Genomic DNA, 21,889 nt, shown 5'->3' with positions numbered 1-21,889 from the left:
TAATTAACACGGGGCTCCAACCCTTCCCATCCACATTTTCCTTTCCCAAATGTTGGTAGCTCCCCAACCTCTAAGTGGTCTACCAGACCTGTCTCTGCCCAAGGAAACTTTTCAAGTTCCTTCAGAACCTTGAAGGTTAACAAGCAAGTCCAAGTGATGGGCGGAGGAGGTTACCATGGAGACAAATCCAAGGAACGAGGCTGAAGCGAAGGAAGGCCGGGCAGCAGCTTCCGATTGGCTCAGCGGGCGCGCAGCGTTCGCCTTGCGCACATGCGCACTGGCGCCGAGGCGAGGTCGCGGCGAAACCGAGGCGCAGTGGTTGCCGGGCCGCGCTTCTCAGGACCCGGCTGGAACGCGCGTCTCCTGGCTGGGACACGTTTTGTGCTTTCCAGGGAAGGGAAGTGGCGGATCCAGAGGCCCCTGTGCAGCGCGGGACTAAGCCCGCCACGCAGGCGCCTGAGCCCCCGCCGCCATTGTTGTCCGGGGCCTCCCGGCCGCTCTGGCTGTGCGTCCGCCAGGTCCCAGCGACAGGTAATGATGTCGCGGGCGCCGAGGGCGAGTGTCCGCGCGGTCATGGCCGGAGCCTCAGCCGGTCCATGTGGGGGCGCCCTTGTCGCAGCAGGGGGCCCAGTCCCAGCCCAGCGCGTCGCCGGGTCCCGACTCCCACGCTGCCCGAGACTCTACAGCTGAAGAAGAGTTAGGGAGACCGGCTGGGAAGGGGAGGTGACGGGAGGGGAGGCGAGGCTGGCGCATCCGCTCTGCAGGGCTTGGTAAACAGTTAGCTTTGGTGACAAGACTCGTTGAGAGCTCAGAGCTGGAATCCGTGGACAGGTGTTACGGGTACCTCTCCAGGTCAGGCCTGTTTGAGGTTTTCTTCGGGGATTGTGGTTTCAAATTTATTCATAAGGAATTGTGTCCTTTAGAAGCAAGCCCTTCAAGGGCTTCAAATCACACCAACCTCTTCTATTTCTTTCCAGTCCAACCGGCTTGTCTCCCCAGCCCTCAGACAGAAAAGCTAGAATAGGCTGGCATTAATATGCAAAGCAGGTAAATGGCTCGCCTTTTTTTTCCTGACTCTTCCTTTGGGAACCTTGAGCGCTTTATTAAGAAATTCTACCAGTTCTAAGTAATAAGAGTGTCTCTTGTCAATCGGTCATTACAGCTTCTATAACATCAGTAACTAAAATACTGAAGCTTTTCTCTTTTTTTTTCGGTAAAAAAATGTTTAATTTCTGTTTCAACAAGTTGGAGGTTTGATCTGTTATTTTGGTCATTATTCAAGTCTTTGCTTCTACCATCACCTTTTTATGGCAGTCCCAACCCCCACCCCCACCCCCAGCAGGTGGCATTTATCTTGCAAGTTTAAGGATATAAGGGAGGGAGACCAAGGTAAAGTCTTTATTTATCTGTGCACACTGGGTAGTCTGTTTCTGTTTGTGTATAGCAGAGAGCACCAGGAATTCTTGACCATGTGGTCTGTTCTTGTGTTTCAGGGTCTCTTAACCATCACTCTAAGTTCGGGGCTCAAAATTTGTAACTAAGGCTGCTAACTCTACCTTGACTCTCTTCTGCCCCTGGTCTCTGCAGCCCTAGATAGAATGTCTTTGTGGCTCTAGCATGAAACTTCAAGCGGTTGGCTCACTACTACAGAAATAAAGGATATTGTCAAATTGACTCTCCTTTCTGTAACAATGTCAGCCCCAAGCAAGAGGATAACCAGTTCTTCACGCTCCCAAATCCATCTAATGTGGAAGCCAGACAAGGCTCAGAGTAGACTCCACAGTGTTGAAAAGGAAGTCTTTGCTTCAAGACGCTTGCGTGACACTGAGACATGTCGACAGAATTTTAGGAATTTTTCATACCCAGACCTGGCTGGTCCTCGAAAAGCATTGAATCAACTCCGAGAACTCTGCCGTAAGTGGCTGAGACCCGAGATTCACTCAAAGGAACAAATTCTGGAGCTGCTGGTGCTGGAGCAATTCCTGACCATCCTGCCTGGGGAGGTTAGGACTTGGGTGAAGTCCCAGTACCCAGAGAGCAATGAGGAAGTGGTGACACTGGTGGAGGATTTGACTGAGATTCTGGAAGAGGAAGGTGAGAATTACAGAGCAGAGAGGGGAGGAATCCTGGGTGGTTAGAGCACATCAGGGAACAGCCTGTAAAAGAAATTGGGAGAACGGAGGTCATTGAGTGAGTTAGAACAGTTTTCAACATGAGCCCCATCCTGTATGGTATTCTCCTTTAGATTTCTTGGAACCAAACACGTTATCTAAACCCAGAGTAGATGTGTCATCAAACAATGACCAAGACACAACCAAATTACCCGTGTGAGTCCTCAGGAAGTTTACCTGCAGAGGTTTGAACCATTCTGCCAATAAATCATTTGCTTTGTGAATTTGATTTTGCAGTAACATACTTTCAAATAAATAGAAAAGTGTCCAAAGAACATTTCCTTATTAAGTGAAGAGACAACTCATAAAATTTATGTCACGAGGATTTAGCAGAAAATTGTGAATTTGGTACATATACTTAAGAGTCCCAGAGCAGACTTGTTTTTAAAGCCTGTACTGACATCTTAGGACAAGTCATCGTCTCTTCCTGCTGATTCTTTGAAGTAGGGGAGCTTTGTTTGGTTTCCTTCTGACTTCTCCCTTTAAGAAAGTGTAGACATCTATTTGGTGATGAGTTTCCTAGGCTATTCAAACAGGACTAATCTCCACCATGGTCTCTCTCTTCCCTAGCTACTCCTCAGAACTCTGCCCTTTCCCAAGAGACCCCAGAAGAAGACCCCAAAGGAAGACATGCTTTCCAGGCAGGGTGGCTAAATGACTTGGTAACCAAAGTGAGTTTTAGTTTCTTCTGTGATTTTAAAAATGCCTTCATAGTGTGTGAGGACATTTTCGATCCTGGCTGTCTAACTTCGTGACCCCAAAAGTCCTATCAAGGACCTAAGCCTCAGTTTTTCTCCTTAAGTCACTTTGGCATGTTAAGGTAGGTGAATGCCCTGTGTAGGAAATGAGATCTGTTGCCTTCCTTTGATATGCCTTTCCTCGCTTTTCGACTTTAAGACAACAATATCACATTGAGGTTAAAGGATTGACCTGCACAGCCAGATGGATCTAGGTTTGGTTCCTGGTTCTGCCATTGAACCTGTAATTTGGAGCAAGACATTTAATCACTATGAGCCTGAGTTATTCAACTCTAATAAATAGAATACTCCTCTTACATTGTGAGGATGAAACATGAAGCTTGTTAGCTTGGATTACAGTAAGTAATCAATAAGAGCACAGTAGGATAAATAATAGTTACTAATATTTTTCCTCATTAACAAGTAATTAAAGGCCGAGTATTATGTGTTGTTACTGTTGATCATGAATCAGTTATTTTAAGGAAGAGCAACTCAGGCCACCTTAAGAGAGAGGTTTACTGTAAAAATATGAATGATCTGACATTGGTAACCAGTGTAAAATTATTACTTATAGGTAATATGAATATTTAACTGAAAAAAAACTAAGAAACTTAAAGGTAAAACTGTTAGAAACAATAATAAAAAACTTGAGTAAAATGACTTACAGAAAATAGCATACAAAAGTTAATCACTCTCTTACATATACATAAAAATCAGATAGATGAGAAAATAAAAGATTCCATTCACAGTATTACCCCCCAAAATTTAAAATAGCTAGGGCTAAGCATAGTATAAATTTTGCAATACCTTTGTGTCCTATGTCATTCTGTGGGATGTGAAAGAAGCCTTGAATATTGTAAAACTGTCAGTTCTCCCTAAATTATAAACTTACTGTGATTTCAAAAATCCCAATATATTCTTTTTAAGAAACTTAAAGTTTATTTGAAAAACATGTAAGAGTAATCAAGAATCTAAAAGTATAGTAGTGCAACAGTGGGAGAAAGGGGTTCTGCATTTCATCATAGAGCGCACAAAATATCTTAAAAGTTCAAATTATAACACACTAAATTTATTCTTAAGGCAAAGCTTGAAAAGCAAAACCATTCAACTCTGTCATCTATGTTCAAAACGCTTTCTTTCTAGATTGAGAAATATATGCACTGGTGGCAATTGGCAATGATAAATTCTACTTTATTTTCGAACTTCCATTTAAGGCCATCAGGTTTGCTTATCCATACATTGGGTGAAGGTTTTGACTAGATAACCTTTAGGGTCATACTAAAGTTCAGGATTCAATGATTGCCCCCACCACACAAATACCTGGTGTTAATCACTATCCCCTTCCTACTAGTTCTTGAACCAAATTAAGTTATATTTGATGTTTTAGGAATCAATGACATTCAAAGATGTGGCTGTGGATATCACCCAGGAGGACTGGGAGCGAATGCGTCCTGTACAGAAGGAATTGTATAAGACTGTGACATTACAGAACTATTGGAACATGGTTTCTCTAGGTAAGCATCATCTACACCCATTCCTCCCAGCATACTACCAGAGTATCTTTTCTTTCCTCCGTTGTTAAAAATGGGTTGGACCTCTAAAGTACTTTGTTAAGAATGGGGCCTAGAGATGAGTGTACTCATCCCATTTGGGCACAGAAATGGCTTTGTTCTATTCCCTTTTCTCAAATGAAAGTTTTCGAAGTGAAAGATAATTGAAAACTGATGCGCAGCTTCTCAGGGCCACCATCTAAGGCTGTACCTTTCTGGTTCCCATTTCTTTCTTCCTTCACAACATTATCTCTATTCACATATCCTCCAGGGTGGCAGGAAATTTTTAACCTAGCTCTGAAAGGACATTGACCTAATTCATTAGGTCACATCTATGAACCATTGTTTTCCTGGAGAAGTCTGTCCACATGGATAACAAGTCAGTAATAAAATTTGAACAAATGTTTATCTCCAGGACAAAACTCACTATATTCCTCCTGAACAGGACTTACAGTGTACAGACCAACTGTGATTCCCATATTGGAAGAACCATGGATGGTGATAAAAGAAATCTTAGAAGGACCTAGTCCAGGTGAGAGAATAACCGGCAAATGAGAATCTTTGCACGTAAGAGCCTAAGTTACCCTAGGTACGGTGAGATACACTTCTAAATATGGCCAAATCACTTTTCACAAAGGTATCCCAGTCTGTCAAGAACACTGAGCTGTTTGGCATCACTCCCTTACAGAGGCCATCTTCAAGAAGAGATTTTCCAAACATCATTTTTATAGCATCCCCATGTCTCATTTTATCCTTCTCCATGACCCTTGAGTCCCATCCCTTAGAGCTTTTTCTGGAGTTTTCTCGTGCCATCGTTCCCTCCCTCTTTATTTAAGCATGCATGAATGTCTCCTAAAATCTTAAATTTCAAACCTTAACTTCTTTTTGAGCTTCTTTTATTCTGTTTACTGACAAAACCCTATAGCCCCATGCCTCCACTTTTCTAACTCATTCTTTTTTTATTTTGTAATTATTTAAAAAGATAATACTGCTAAGCGAATAAGTCAGACAGAAAAAGTAGAGAACTATATGATTTCGCTGATATGTGGTATATAAAACTGAAAACAGCAAAAGGTCAAAACAAACAAATGAAGGAACAAAAACTCATAGACATAGACAATAGTTTAGGGGTTACCAGAGGGTAAAGGGGTAGCGGGGGCTCTAGAAGAGGGTAAATGGGGTCTAATATGTGGAGATGGAAAAAGAACTGACTCTGGGTGGTGAACATACAATGTGAGATATAGATAATGTATTACAGAATTGTACACCTGAAATCTATGTAACTTCACTAGCAATTGTCACCCCAATAAACTTTAATTTAAAAAAAGTAATATATTCACAAGATAAAAAAAAAAAATTCAATATAGAAAATATGTTTTTAAATTTTATATAAAGCCAGACAAAATTCTCCCACATGTATATCACATTCACTCAGTTCCTACATCTCAACACACAACTACTCTTGTTTCTAGTTTATCCTTCTGGGTGTTTATTTTGTTTTGTTTGCATATAAAGTCGACGTGAAAACATTTTTCTCTTCTAATATAAATGGTAACATACTATACACAATTTGTACTTTGCTTTTATTTCTTAAAAGTATATCTTGATAAGTGTTCCAAATGATTATGTAAAGAGCTTCCTTGATCTTTTTTTAAACACTTGCATCAAATTTTATTGTGTCTCATATTCCCTATTGATGAACTTTTTGGTTCCCATTTCTTTCTTCCTTCACAACAACTTCATTTTGAAAGATTTCAAACCTGCAGAATTTTTTACCTGGAATCACCAGTTACCGTCCACTTTTGCCTTATCTCTTTACACGCACACACATATATTTCATTTTTGCACTGGAATCACTTGTAAGTTAGTTGCAAGCATCATGACATCTCACCGCTAAATGTTTCTACATATGTCTTCTAAGAACATGAATATTCCCCTACATAAGTACACCACCATTCTCTCAATCCAAATATTTAACATTTATACAATAATGTTATCTAATACATAGTCAAATACTCAGATTTCTCCAAGTGTCCAAAAATATCCTTTATAGATGTTTTTCTCCCCAATCCAGGATCCAGCCAGGAATCACGTGTTCCACGTGGTTATCTTGTGTATTAGTCCCTTTTAATCTAGAACTGTTCCCCAGTCTTTTTTCTTTTTAATCGTTCATGATATTGACATTTTTTGAAGGATCCAGGCCGGGTTGGTTTTTTTTTAGAATGACCCACAATCTAGATTTGTCTAATTGTTTCCTCATGGTTAGATTCAGATTAAACATTTTTGCCAAGAATACTTCATAGGTATATACTTTCCATTGCCTTTCCGCAGGAAACACATCAGTGTGTCTCATTATTGATACTCAGTTTGGTTAAGGTACTGTCTACCAGATCTATTTTAAAGGTGCATTTTTTTTTTTCTTTCTAATTAGTAAGTAATCTGTGGACTGATACTTAGAAGCCATATGACTGTTCTGTTCCCTGATAACCTTTTAGTTAAGGTTCTTAGCATCCACTAATGGTCGTTGCTTTATTACATTGCTAGTTGTAAAATATGATTTTCTAATTCAGCCACCTCTTCTAAATGGTTAGTAGCACTCTTCTGTAAAGAATAGTTGTCCCTCCTCCTACCCGATTTTTCTGTGTGTATATATATATATATATATATATATATATATATATATGTGTGTGTGTGTGTGTGTGTGTGTGTATATAGGTGTATATATATGTATGTACATATATATATGTATGTATATATACATACATATATATATGGACTAAGTAAGGGATTTTTAAAAATTCAATGTGCTATTAGTCCATTAATTGTAACTTTGTGGGGGGGAGGGGTTCCTTTGTTTTTGATGCTCAATTGTCCCAAATTTGGGCAATTTTTTTAATTAAGTTTTTTAAATTGAGTTGTAATTGATACAACATTATATTAGTTTCAGGTGTAAAACATAATGATTTGATATTCATATAAGCTGCAAAATTTCACCACAATAAGTCTGGTTACCATCTGTAACCATACATAGTTATAAATTTTTTTGTGATAAGAACTTTTAAGATTTACTCTCTTAGCAACTTTCAAATGGGCATTGTAGTATTATAAACTATAGTCACCATACTGTACATTATATCCCCAGGACTGACTTAATTTATAACTGGAAGTTTGTACCTTTTGATCCTCTTCTCCCATTTTGCCCACCCCGTACCTCTTCCCCTCTGGCAACCACCAATCTGTTCTTCCTATCTCTGAGCTTGGTTCTTAGGTTTTGTTCTTTGATTTGTGTTTTTGTTTTTTTGTGTTTTTTTTAGGTTCCACATATAAGTGAAATCATACATTATTTGTCTTTCTCTGTCAGACTTACTTCACTTAGCATAATGCCCTCAAGGCCCATCCATGTCGCAAATAACAAGATTCTCTATTTTTATGGCTGAGTAGTATTCCATATGTATATACCACATTTTTATCCATTCATTCATGGGTGGACACTTAGGTTGTTTGCATATGTTGGCTATGATAAATAATGCTGCCATGAACATGGGGGTACATATATTGTTTTTGAATTAGTGTTTTCATTTTCTTTGGATAAATGTCCAGAAATGGAATTGCTCAATCATATGGTAGTTATATTTTTAAATTTTTGAGGAACCTATATACTGTTTTCCATAGTAGCTGCACTGATTTACACTCCCATCAATAGTCTACTTCCTCACTAACACTTGTTATTTCTTGGTTTGTTTGTTTTTTTCTTTTTTAATAATAACCATTCTAACAGGTAAGAGGTGATACCTCGTTATGGTTTTGATTTGCATTTCCCTGATGGTTAGTGATGTTGGGCATCTTTTCCCATGCGTCTTGACCATCTGTATATCTGTGGGAAAATGTCTGTTCGGGTCCTCTGCCCATTTTTTAATCAGATTGGTTTCTTCTTTTAATTATTTTTGCTATTGAGTTGTATGAGTTCATTGTATATCTTGGATATTAACCCCTTGTTGGATATATGATTTGCATATATTTTCTCCCAGTCTCTCTAAAAAAAATAGTTTGTTTTATCATTTTGTTGATTTCCTTTGCTATGCAGAAACTTTTTAGTTTGATGTAGTCCCACTTGTTTATTTTTGCTTCTGTTTCCTTTGCTTTTGAAGTCAGTTCCAGAAAAATCATTGCCAAGACCAATGTCAAGAAGCTTATTGCCAAATTTTCTTCTAGAAGTTTTATGGTTTCAGGTCTTACATTCAAGTCTCTAATCCATTTTGAGTTAAATCTTTGTATATGGTATAAAATAGTAGTCTAGTTGCATTCTTTTGTATATGGCTGTCCAGTTTTCCCAACACCACTTATTGAAAAGACTGTCCTTTCCCCCATTGTATATTCCTGCCTCCATTATTGTAGATTAATTGTGTATGCATGGGTTTATTTCTGGACTCTATTCTGTTCCATTGATCTATGTGTGTGTTTTTATGCCAATACCATACTGTTCTGATTACTATTGTTTTGTAATAGAGTTGAAATCAGGGAGCGTGATGCATCTAATATTGTTCTTTCTCAAGTTTGCTTTGGCTATTTTGGGTCTTTTGTGATTCCATACAAATTTTAGGATTGCTTGTTCTATTTCTGTGAAAAATTCCATTGGAATTTTGATAGGGGTTGCACTGAATCTACAGACTGTGTCGTCTTCAATTTCTTTCAGTAGTGTCTTATAGTTTTCAGTGTACAGGTCTTTCACCTCCTTGGTTAAATTTAATCCTAGGTAATTTATTCTTTTTCATGCAATTATAAATGGGATTGTTTTCTTCATTTCTCTTTCTGATTGTTAGTGTATAGAAACACAACATATTTTTCTATATTGATTTTATATCCTTCAGCTTTACTAAATTTGTTTATTCTGACCGTTTTTGGTAGAGTCTTTATGGTTTTCTATATATAAAGTCATGTCATTTGCAAATAGTGACAGTTTTACTTCTTTTTTTTTTCAATTTGGATGCCTTTTGTTTCATTTTCTTACTTTATTGCTCTGGCTATGACTTCCAATACTGTGCTGAGTAAGCGTGGCGAGTGGGCATCCTTGTTTTGTTCCTGATCTTAGAGGAAATGCTATCAGCTTTTCACCATTAAGTCTGATGTTAGCTGTGGGCTTGTTATATATCGCCTTTATTATGTTGAGGTATGTTCCCTCTGTTGCCACTTTGTTGAGGGTGTTTATAATTTTGTTAAATACTTTTTTTGCGTCTATCAAGATGATATGTGATTTTTATCCTTCATTTTGTTAATGTAGTGTATCACATTGATTGATTTGCAGATGTTGAATCATCCTTGTGTCTCTGTAATAAATCCCAGTTGATGATGGTGTATGATCCCTTTAATGTACTGTTGAACTCTATTTGCTGATATTTCGTTGAGGGTTTTTGCATCTGTGTTCATCAGGGATATTGTCCTGTAATTTCCTTTTCTTATGGTGTCCTTGTTTGATTTTGGTATGAGGGTAATGCTGGCTTCGTAAAATGTGTTTGGAAGTATTTCTTCCTCTTCAGTTTTTTGGAATTCACCAATGAAACAGTCTGATTCTGGACTTTTGTTTGTTGGGAGGTTTTTGATTACTGATTCAATCTCCTTACTAGTAGTCAATCTATTCAGATTTTCAGTTTCTTCATGATTTATTCTTGGAATGTTGTATGTTCCTAGGGATTTATCCATTTCTTCTAGATTCTACAATTTCTTAGAATATAATTGCTCATAGTAGTTTCTTATGTTCTCTTGTATTTCTGTAGTATTAATTGTAATGTCTCCTCTTCTATTTCTGATGTTATTTATTTGAGCCCTCTTTTTTCATTGGTGAATCTAGATACAGGTTTCTCTATTTTGTTTATCTTTTCAAAGAACCATTTCTTAGTTTCATTGATCTTTTCTGTTATCTGTTTAGTCTCTATTTCACTTATTTTCACTCTGTTATTTCCTTCCTTCTACTAACATTGGGCTTCATTTGTTCTTCTTTTCTTAGTTCCTTGAGGTGTAAAGTTAGATTGTTTATTTGAGATTTTTCTTGTGTGTTTTTTTTTTTGAGGTAAGCCTGTCTCACTATAAACTTCCCTCTTCAAACTGCTTTGTTGCATCCTGTAAATTTTAGTTATGTTGCTTCTGGTTTTGTTTGTCTCAAAGTGTTTTTTGATATCTCCTTTGATTTCTTTGTTAACCCATTGGTTGTTCATTAGCATGTTGTGTAACCCCCACCTAGTTGTGATTTTTTTTAGTTTCTTCTTGTAATTAATTTCTAGTTTTATACCATTATGATTGAAAAAGATACTTGATATTTTAATTTTCTTAAATTTATTAAGACTTGTTTTGTGGCCTAATATATGATCAGTCCTGGAGAATGTTCCATGTGTACTTGAGAAGAATGTGTATTCCACTGCTTTTGGATGGAATGTTCTGTGTACCGTGTTTCCCCGAAAGCAAGACCTAGCCGGACGATCAGCTCTAATGCGTCTTTTGGAGCAAAAATTAATACAAGACCCGGTCTTATTTTACTGTAATAATAAGACCCAGTCTGATATAATATAAGACCGGGTCTTGTATTAATTTTTGCTCCAAAAGACGCATTAGAGCCGATCGTCTGGCTTATTTTTGGGGAAACATGGTATATCTATGAAGTCCATCTGCTGTAATACATCGTTTAATGCCAATGTTTACTTATTGATTTTCTGTCTGGATGCTCTATCCATTGACATAAGTGGGGTATTAACTTCATTTACTATTATTGTATTGCTCTCTATCTCTCCCTTTAGGTCTGTTACATATTTAGGTGTTGTTTCTTGGGTTCATAAGTATTTATAAATGTTATATTCTCGTTGGATTGCTCCCTTTATCATTATGTCTTTGTTTTTATTTCTTTATATTCCATTCTTTGTCTTCACTACAGTCTTTATTTCAAAGTATATTTTGTCTGCTACAAGTTTAGCTACCCCAGGTTTCTTTTGGTTCCATTTGCATGGAACATCTTTTTCCATATCTTCACTTTCAGCCTGTATATGTCCTTACATTTGAAGTGAATCTCGTAGATAGCATATAGACATATAGATGGGTCTTGTTTTTTTATCTATTCAACCTCTCTATGTCTTTTGATTGGAGAATTTAGTCCATTTGTATTTAAAGTGATGTTGATAGGTATGTACTTATTGCCATTTTGTTAATAGTTCTCTGTTCCTTCCCTTGTTATCTTCCTTTGTGTTTTGATGACTTTCATTAGTGTTATGCTTAGAGTCCTTCCTCATTATCTTTTGTTTATCTATTAATAGGTTTTTTGCTTTGTTGTTATCATGAGGCTTACATATAACAACCCATATTTATAACAGTCTGTTTTATGTTGTTAACAACTTAAGTTTCAACACATTCTAAAGCTCTACATTTTTACTCCCCCCCATTTGTTTTTGATGTCACATTTACATCTGTTTATTTTGTGTATTCTTTTTAATGATTGTAGTTATAGTTATTTTTACTACTTTGTATTTTAACCTTTATACTAGCTTTATATGTGATTAATCCACTATCTTAACTATATATTTACCTTTACCAGTGAGATTTATACTTTCGTATGTTTTCTTATTACTAATTAGTGTTCTTTCTGTTCAACTTAAAGAAGTCTCTTTGACATTTCTTGTAAGAGTGGTTTAGTGAATTCCTTTAGCTTTTACTTGTCTGGAAAACTCTTTATCTCTCTAATTCTGAATGATAACTTTGCCAGATAAAGTACTCTTGTTTGGGAGCTTTTTCCTTTGATGCAAATATATGAGGCCCTTCTGGCCTGCAAACTTTCTGATGAAATATCTGCTGATAGTCTTAGGGATGTTCCCTTGTGCATAACAAGTTCTTTTTCTCTCACTGCTTTTAAAATTCTCTATCTTTAACTTTTGACATTTTAATTATAATGTGTCTTGATATGGATCTCATTGGGTTCATCTTATTTGTAACTCTATCGGCTTACTGGATCTGGAAGTCAGATTTCTTACCCAGATTTTCAGCCATTGTTTCTTAAATAAATTTTCTGCCCCTTTCTCTTTTTCTTCTGGGACCCCTATGATGTAAATGTTAATCCAGCTCAGTGTTGTCCCAGAGGTCTCTTAAGTTATCTTCACTTCTTTTAATTTTTCCTTTTTGCTACTCTGTTTGGGTGAATTCCATTGCCCTGTCTTGAAGATTCCTGATCCTTTTTTCTGCTTCATCTAGTCTGCTTTGAACCCCTCTAGTGTATTTTTCAATTCAGTTGTTATATTCTTCAGCTCTGGGACTTGTTTTATAGTTTCTATCTCTTTGTTGAAGTTCTCACTATGTTCATCCATTCTCCCAAGTTCAGTGAGCATCTTTATGACCAATACTTCGAACTCCTTATCAGGTAAATTATTTATCTCCATTTCCTTAAGGTTTGTTTCTCAGGTGTTTTTGTTTTCTTGTTCTTTCATTTGGAATATATTCTTTGTTTCCTCATTTTGCATGGCTCGCTGTGTTTGTTTCTATGTATTAGGCAAAACAGCTACCTCTTCCAGTCTTGAAGGAGTGGCCTTGTGTAGAAGAGGAACCTTATTGTTCAACCTTACGCTAGTTCTTGGTTGTCTCGAACCTTTGTGATCATCTAAGTGGCCTGATTTCTTTTTAATAGCTTCAGTTGTTGAGGATGTGCCAAGACATGTCAGTGTTCCAGCCATATTGATCTACAAAAAAGACAATTTCGTATGATTCAACTTCATCTGTACTTCATATGAGCTTTTTTAATAGATGGAGAAGGTATACGAGAAGGCCTGAGTCTGAAATTAGCATGGCACCTGTAGAAGATTATGAGGAAGTGTTTTGAAGTTATGTGAATAACTTTGAACTTTAAGTTAAGCTGAAGATGAGGTATGGTGAAAATGTAGTAGAACAGAAAAGGCTAGATTTTGGGGGAATTGAATGCTAGGTGGCATTTATTTTAAACTTTTTTCTCTTTAACTTTTTTTCTTTTACACCACTGATCCTCAAACTTCAGTGTGTATCAAAACCTCCTGGAGGGCTTGCTAAAAACCAGATTGTTCAGAATCACTCTCAAAGTTTCTGATTCAGTATGTCTGATGGGGGCCCAATAATTTAAAATTTATTTCTAGGTGATAGTGATGCTCATGTCACTAGTCTGGGGACTACTTTTGAGAACCATTGTTTTAGGCTACAGGAGAGTTACTAGATAGTGTTAGGTATGGAAAGCACTCCATGAAATTGCTTTTGGAATATTATGTAGGATTATGCAGAGTAGATTGGAAGAAGGAGTAATGATAGCATGCCTACTTTATGAACCCATTACATAAATTATAATTTATATAATTATCAATAATTATACAATTGAAGTCATCCTCAGTTATCGCACACCATTTTATCCACTGTTTTCTCTTAGCTCTGTCCCCTGACCTAACCTATTTACTCTGTGCCCATGTTGAATAGTGAGGAGCCTCTCTTTTTTTCAATTTAGTCTTCTGTCTTTCTGCCCTTTTATTCTCCTTTTCCAAACTTTAAGGATCATATTATGAAGTTGTCAGTGCCATGGTCTTTTTAAGCATTTTATTCATGTTCGTTATTTTATTTCTGTTTGGGCAGTTTCCTTTCTCCAAATAGAGGAAAACTTTTTATATCTTTTTTATTTCAGAATGGGAAACAGAAGCCCAAGATCATAATCCAGTTAAAAATATTTCCAAACTCACAACGGGTGGGACCCAGACTATCAAATTGGAAGAACCATATGACTGTGATGACAAATTAGACAGGCAATCAACAAATACCTTCAGGGAAATTCCCACTGATGAAAGAAATTTCAGTTTGAGATCAGTTCTTTCACAAGAAGATGACCCTACAGAAGAGTATCTTCTTAAATATGATATATATGGAAATAATTTTGAAAAGCATTCAAACCTAATTATACAGTTTGATACCCAGTCAGATAATAAAACTTCTATATATAATGAAGACAGGGCAACCTTCGATCATGTCTCATATGGTGTTATACATAGGACAATTCATCCTGGAGAGAAGCCTTATAAATGTAATGTGTGTGGGAAAAAGTTTAGGAAAAACCCATCCCTCGTGAAACACCAAAGTACCCATACCAAAGAGAAATCTTACGAATGTGAAGAATGTGGGAAAGAATTTAGGCACATTTCATCTCTTATTGCACATCAGAGAATGCATACCGGAGAAAAACCTTACGAATGCCACCAGTGTGGTAAAGCCTTCAGCCAGAGAGCACACCTTACTATACATCAGAGAATTCATACGGGAGAGAAACCTTATAAGTGTGATGACTGCGGGAAAGACTTTAGTCAGCGTGCACACCTTACTATACATCAGAGGACACATACTGGAGAGAAACCATATAAATGCTTGGAATGCGGTAAAACCTTCAGCCACAGTTCATCACTGATTAATCATCAGAGAGTTCATACTGGAGAAAAACCTTATATATGCAACGAATGTGGGAAAACTTTCAGTCAGAGTACACACCTTCTTCAACATCAAAAAATACATACTGGAAAGAAACCATATAAATGCAATGAGTGTTGGAAAGTATTTAGTCAAAGTACTTACCTTATTCGACATCAGAGAATTCATTCTGGAGAAAAGTGTTATAAATGTAATGAATGTGGAAAAGCCTTTGCTCATTCCTCAACTCTCATTCAACATCAAACTACTCACACTGGAGAGAAATCTTATATATGTAATATATGTGGGAAAGCCTTCAGCCAGAGTGCAAACCTTACTCAGCATCATAGAACACATACTGGAGAGAAACCATATAAATGCAGTGTGTGTGGGAAGGCATTCAGCCAGAGTGTACACCTTACTCAACATCAGAGGATTCATAATGGAGAAAAACCTTTTAAGTGCAACATATGTGGGAAAGCATATAGACAGGGTGCAAATCTTACTCAGCATCAAAGGATTCATACCGGAGAGAAACCCTATAAATGTAACGAATGTGGGAAAGCTTTTATTTATTCCTCATCACTTAATCAACATCAGAGAACTCATACTGGAGAAAGACCCTATAAATGTAATGAATGTGATAAAAATTTTAGCCAGAGAACATGCCTTATTCAACACCAGAGAATTCACACAGGAGAGAAGCCCTATGCATGTCGTATATGTGGTAAATCCTTCACCCAGAGTACAAACCTTATTCAGCATCAGCGAGTTCATACAGGTGCCAAACATCGAAATTAGTGGATGTGGGAGACTTCATTTAGGTATTACAATTTAATCATTTAAATTTTATTTTCTACTCCGTATGTTAAAATATTATTCAAAAGAAGTGCAATATATGTTAAATATCACTGAGCAGAAGTATCAGAATTAGTAATGTGGATATAACCTATTTAAATTTAATGTGAAATTTAAGAAGAAAACTTCATATTATTATATTATTTGATACCAGTTTAATTCATTCCAGAAAGAAACCCTGTGAAAGTAAGAGTAGTCAGAAACCTGTAAATTACCAACTCTTACTCTATTTCAGATACTTCTCAATGAGGCCTTATGAATGTAACTTGGGAAAGCTTCCATCGAGTAGAGATTTCACACTAGAGAGAAATCCTGGGATAATAGAAAAGAAAAGCTGCCTTCCAGGCCTTTAGTTCTTCCCAGCTTTGAAGCCTTAAGTAGTATGGAAAGGGTTCCCTCTTTTTACTTCCCTTTTCCTGTTAATGCCATAACTGCCATGAGGAACCAGTAGGTTTGAAAAAAAAATTGAAATTAAAAGATTTCTATGTGGTCACTGTTTAATTATACTTTCCTCTAAATACTGAAATATTGAAGAACAGAACCCTAATAAAAGATGATCTGTTAGGATAGAAAAACTAATGTCTGTATCTAACCCTTAAACATGTACAGATTTAAATAGGCAAAAATTAAACACGCAAGCTTAAATTTATCTCTAAAACAGCCTTAGTTTCACTAGGTTTTGACATCTGTCATCCTGAAGGAGAAAATATACAGTTCTCATGTTTTTCACCTGAGTCCTAAATTTATAACTTAAGGTTCCCCTTTGACTTTTACTGTAGAAAGTCCATTACCTCCATTGAAACACGCTTCTTGAGTGCCTACTGTGCTCAGGACCCAAACTTCCTAATTGGATCCTTTTAGGGCTTCCTGTAGTGCTGCAAATCACAGCTGAATTAAGCAACAGAAAGCTTTCTAAAGTAATGAAAGATAAAGTAAGGACATGAGCTTAACTAGTGTGTCACGGAATGAGCTGCCAAATGGGTTGCCAAACCCTGTATCGTAAGACCAGGGAGTACTGAAAAGCAGCTATTTAAACAGTGTTAGAAAAAGTAAGTAATGGAAAATAGATACGAATTTAGTGCAGAAAGTGGATCGGGAAAAAATGAAGGTGAAGACGACGTAACAATGAAGAAAGAATATATAGGTAACTTAAAACGTGAAATGTTACTGGACTTGGATTACCTAAGAAAAGTGACTAATTCAATAAAACAAAAGTCAGCCTGTTTATGAGAAAAAACTAAAAGTGAAATGACTGATTTTAAAGGAATAATTGTAATTGGTACTTTTTCATACATATAAGTAAAATAGGGTTTACTCTTAAAATATCAGAAAAATTTCATTGGAAAAAGGATGCAGAAACTGTTCACTGATGCAATAATCATTAAACAATAATAACTGAGTTTGTCAAAGTCCTGTAAAGCATAAAAGGAAAACTGGTGGAAATAGAAATAGGTAAAAATACTATTGTTTTTAATATCGCAGCATTCCACTATCAGAATATAGGACAATATTGTGAGAGCTGAGATTTCATCTTGCTCTTATTTCTTCAGTGCCTTGCATATAGTAGGTGGTCAATATATTCATTGAATTAATGAATAAATAAGTAGATAAGTTGAGTAATAAGAATTAATGAATGCAGAATAAAATTAGTATAACTTTTTGTGCATACATGCAAAGAAATACTTAACAAATATCAGTCATTGGGTAATAGGAACTACTTAAAAATGAATAATCAGAATTTCTAAATCTTAACAGTGGGATATTCCTAAGAAATCATCAAATCTCTTTGCACAGGAAGTTTTCCTGGGCTAGATGAGGAAAAAATTGATAGAAACTCTGGCATCATAAATATCAATTTAGGCTTGTATTGACCATGCGGCTTCATTTGACTGTTTATATAAACATCCTACAAACAGGTGCCGAAGGGAAGACATCTTCAAGGCTTTCTTGTGGAGTGTTTTCTTCAGGAATTTGTTGCTTTCCCTTGTCCTCACATTCATTAACTTTGATGTCATGGAATTACCCTTCACAAAGAGCAAATTGTGTCCAGGTTGCGTAATACTCAAATTATGCTCACGCCATAGTTATATGGTTAAAAAATAACCATTGTACTTAAGATGCAATATTTATAATGCCTCTTCATACCTTGCATAACACTTTTTTCTCTGGAACGAATGTGTGGAGTATTGTCGTCCATAGAGCCTTTCTTTGCATTTGTATTTCCTGCATTTATGTGTTTTATGTAAATAATGCATTTATAAGGTCTTCCACTGATACACTGAAGCAATTGATGCCCTTATAAAATAATAGAATAATAATAGTGGAGAATTCCAGATGTTTGTATATTTTTCCCATTTTTACAGTTATCTGGCCCACATGTAATTCAAATTTTTTAGCAGATATTCTTATTTTCCACAACTTTTTATTATGAAGATGTTCAAATATACAGAAAAGTTAATAATAAAACAAATTGTATCTACCACTTAGATTTAAAAATTAACATTTTGCCATATTTTTCTGAACAATTGGACAGTAATTTACAAACATGACATTTCACCCCTAAATACTTAAGCATGCATCTCATAAAAAGTGACAGCCTTTTAAATTACCATAATACCATTACATACCTCAAAAAATGAATAGTGATTCCCTAATATCTAATGCTTAACCCATGTTTTAATTTTCCTTGTTAATCCAGTCAAGTTTCACACGTTGTATTTGATTGTTATGTCTGTTTCATCTGTCTAGAACAGTCTCCCACCTTTGATTGTTTTTTCCAGGACGTTTTCTTTGAATGGAGCAAGTCAGTTGTAGAATATATCACATTCAGAATTTAACTGATTGTTTACAATCAGTTTGTTTATTAAATCAAATCAGTGGTTTATCTTGTTCCTCTAGTTTCTTTAAATTAGCAGTTAGGGCCTAATGTATTCCAGTTAAACATTGTTAATTAACATTAACACTTTACCGATGTATGTCATTAATCACATCAAAAGCCTTATTAATATTAAGTTGGTGCAAAAGTAATTGCTGTTTAAAAGCTTAAAAATAATTGCAAAGACCGCAATTACTTTTGCACCAACCTAATGTCTGGTTGACTCACTATCAGTGATGCAAAATTTGATTACTCAATTGAGGTATGATTTTCCTGTTAGTTAAATAATCTGTGGACTGAGACCTTGGCAGCATATGGATAACCTGGTTACCAGCAAACTTTCACCTGGTGGTTTTGTTATTCAATGATATTGATCTTTGCCTGAATCAGTTATTTCATCAAGATTTGCAAAATGGTGGTTTTCTACTTCTATAATTCTTTCTTCATTTGTTGACTGGCATTCTTCTGTAAGGAAGAGCTTTGCTTCATCAACTGGAATGCACTTGAGTCAGGGTCATGCTCAGTTCTTCACCAATTTTCAGAGTAAGGAGTTGGCAGTGATGACAAATGATTCAATGCATTATGGTAAATTATGGTCATTGTTTCTCAAATTATCCCAGATTTGGCTAATTGTAACCTTTCAGGTAGTTCTTACATCCATGGACGTTCCTCTCCAGTATTCGGGCACTTAATTGCCTTCTGACACAAGATATCTCAGGTTCACCTTGCACTTTCAATGCCCCAGATCTGAGCCATTCCTCCATGTATCCCTGGCTCTTTTTAATAGACAACTATTTCAAAATCAAGGTGTGGGCACTAGGGATGCTCATTGCTACAAGAGTGTGATTAGCAAGTAGCCTTTGAGCCTCTCCAACCATTCAACCTAGTTTTCATAAAGACAACTCTACTTGTCTAATATCTAATTATGTAATGAGAGATAATTACATAATGGGACAAACTTATTTTGAAAGCAAACAGCTAACTTGTTAAGCATACAACTAAATTGGAGAGAATAGAAGTGTTTATGTACACTACAAAGTCGCAGGCTTATCTACAAGAGGTCTGTGCCAAGGCATCAGAAAATTTTACAGAGGAAGGGAGATTGTCGGTGAGTCTGGCAAGTGAGTTAAGCAGAGAGCAGTTAAAAGCAACTAAATGTACTACAACGCCTACTTTGTTTTGTTTTAACTATTACATGTCTTGATAATTTACTGTATAAGATAATGACACTCCTTTCCTATCACATTCCTTAAGGCAGGTTTCTGATCAGAATTTGAATTCTAAGGACCTTTTTTATGCAAATCTAAGAACTGGTTTCCCTTGCTAAACTTTTATTTGGTCTTTAAAATGTTATTAAGACTATTAGGTTTCATTCTTTGACTATATCTTCTGGTACCAATTCACTTGCATATGTGCCTGTAAACGTACTCTTAGTCCTCTATTTGTTATTCTCCTCATGGCTCTTTATTTTCCTATAATTATTAGCCCCTTCGAACACTATAGCCACTAAAAATGGCAAGCATGTGCACTGTAGTAATATGTATAAATATGTGTGTAAGGTTGCAAGCAGCACTGAGGTCTCTGTGGGTGGGGAAACTGTTGCCCATGATGCTGGTGTCTTGCCTGAGGTCATATACATGCACCATATAGTGACAATAAGGGTGGGAACCCATGGTTCTGGCATTTAGTTGAGTTTTTCTGTAAAATGTTAAGTGAAAATTCCGAGCACAAAAAGTATGTACCTAAAATTTTATAAAGTTACGTATTTTCATGAGATTAGAGCATTGCAAGTTTTTTGTTTCCCGTTCTTTCGAGTTTCTTAAATTCAAATCTTGAAAATAGCCTAACAAAGGATGCACTTCCCCCTCCAATTTTGGTCTTCTGCGCCAGACCTTTCCCATGTTTCAGAAACGTAGTGATCACCTGGAACTACGTATCTCTTAAGTACCTTAAGCAGTTTAATCTAAAACAATTGTTTTCACCCCCAAACCTCCTCTTGTTCAATTCACCATAACCTTGACAGGGAGGCAAGAAGCCACTCTCTTCACCAGTAGTTATTTTAGTCCTGTTGGTTTTTACCTCCCTTATATTCCAGTTCATTCTTACCTATCCCCACTGCCTCTGCCTCGTTTCAGGCTTTTTTTTTTTTTAAGATTTTATTGGGGAAGGGGAACAGGATTTTATTGGGGAACAGTGTGTACTTCCAGGACTTTTTTCTAAGTCAAGTTGTTGTCCTTTCAGTCTTAGTTGTGGAGGGCACAGTTCAGCTCCAGGTCCAGTTGCTGTTGCTAGTTGCAGGAGGCGCAGCCCACCATCCCTTGCAGGAGTCGAACCAGCAACCTTGTGGTTGAGAGCCCACTGGCCCATGAACCGGCAGTCTTCGGAGTTAGGTGCATGGAGCTCCAACTGCCTGAGCCACTGAGCTGGCCCCATTTCAGGGTTTTTAATCAGCTCTTGTTTAGATTATTTCATAGCCTGGTAAGTGTTCAGTCTGCCCCTGATCTTACCCCTTTCAATGTCTTCCACATTTTTGCCCAAGTCATCTGAAAACTTCTAATGAGGACCACCGTATACAGCTGTACACATTGAGTAGTGCATTTGACCATGTCACAGTTTGTTTAAAATCCTTCAGATCTTAACTGTCAACAGCAGTGGGCCTCATTCTTGGTTTACACATTATAATGACCTGGGGAGCTTTTAGTTACCAATGCCACAGCCCTCCTCCTGGAAGGCTGATTTGTTTCATTTGCGGTGGGGACTGGAGATTGTTATTCAACTCCCCAAGTAATTCTAATGTTCTAAAGTGGAGCAAGGGCAGAAGCAGGGAAACCAGTTAGGAAGTAATTACAGTGGCTTAGAGGAGAAACAAACGGTGGTCAAAGTAGAGGTGGTGAGAAGTGACCCAATGCTGGGGATATTTTGAAGGTAGTTGTAGGACTTGCTAATGAATTGGGTTGGGATGTGATACAGGAATCAAGGACGACTTGTTTTCCTACTGAAGAATGTGCAGGAAGAGACTGTCATCCATCTCCTATACCAAGCACAGCGTCGGGCACATAATAAGTAGGCCCTCAATAAATGTTTGATTAATGCCTCTTGCAGGAACTTGTACACAATAATCAAGACTGCACTCTCAGAAAAAAAAAATTTTTACATGTCTGTCTGGAACTGTGAAAGAGCTGGGTTTTTACCTGACTTAAAAGAAACTAGCCTGTTACTTCATGGATGCTGACAAGACATGAGACTCGTGGGTTATAGACAAGG

The 21,889-nt window shown here is 36.8% G+C and overlaps 1 protein-coding gene across 2 annotated transcripts; it reads left to right on the top strand.

Annotated features, from left to right (window-relative positions):
* Window positions 1-288: 288 nt before the first annotated feature.
* Window positions 289-20,401, top strand: ZNF287 (zinc finger protein 287). 2 transcript variants are annotated; one of them, XM_074320338.2, is made up of 6 exons: window positions 289-531; window positions 1,588-2,094; window positions 2,742-2,842; window positions 4,296-4,422; window positions 4,904-4,990; window positions 14,123-20,401. In XM_074320338.2, the coding sequence occupies exons 2-6, from the start codon at window positions 1,692-1,694 to the stop codon at window positions 15,691-15,693; spliced, it is 2,289 nt and encodes a 762-aa protein (XP_074176439.1). In that variant the 5' UTR covers window positions 289-531; window positions 1,588-1,691; the 3' UTR covers window positions 15,694-20,401. The 2 variants fall into 2 exon arrangements, with proteins under 2 accessions (XP_074176439.1, XP_074176440.1); XM_074320339.2 differs by lacking the exon at window positions 289-531 and adding an exon at window positions 983-1,047.
* Window positions 20,402-21,889: the final 1,488 nt, after the last annotated feature.

This window comes from Rhinolophus sinicus, chromosome 12 (genome assembly GCF_057876585.1).
Source record: "Rhinolophus sinicus isolate RSI-liver-muscle chromosome 12, RSI-T2T, whole genome shotgun sequence".
Lineage (NCBI taxonomy): Eukaryota > Metazoa > Chordata > Mammalia > Chiroptera > Rhinolophidae > Rhinolophus > Rhinolophus sinicus.
The sequence above is the reverse complement of the archived record's forward strand: the minus strand, read 5'-3'. Positions and strand labels throughout refer to the sequence as shown.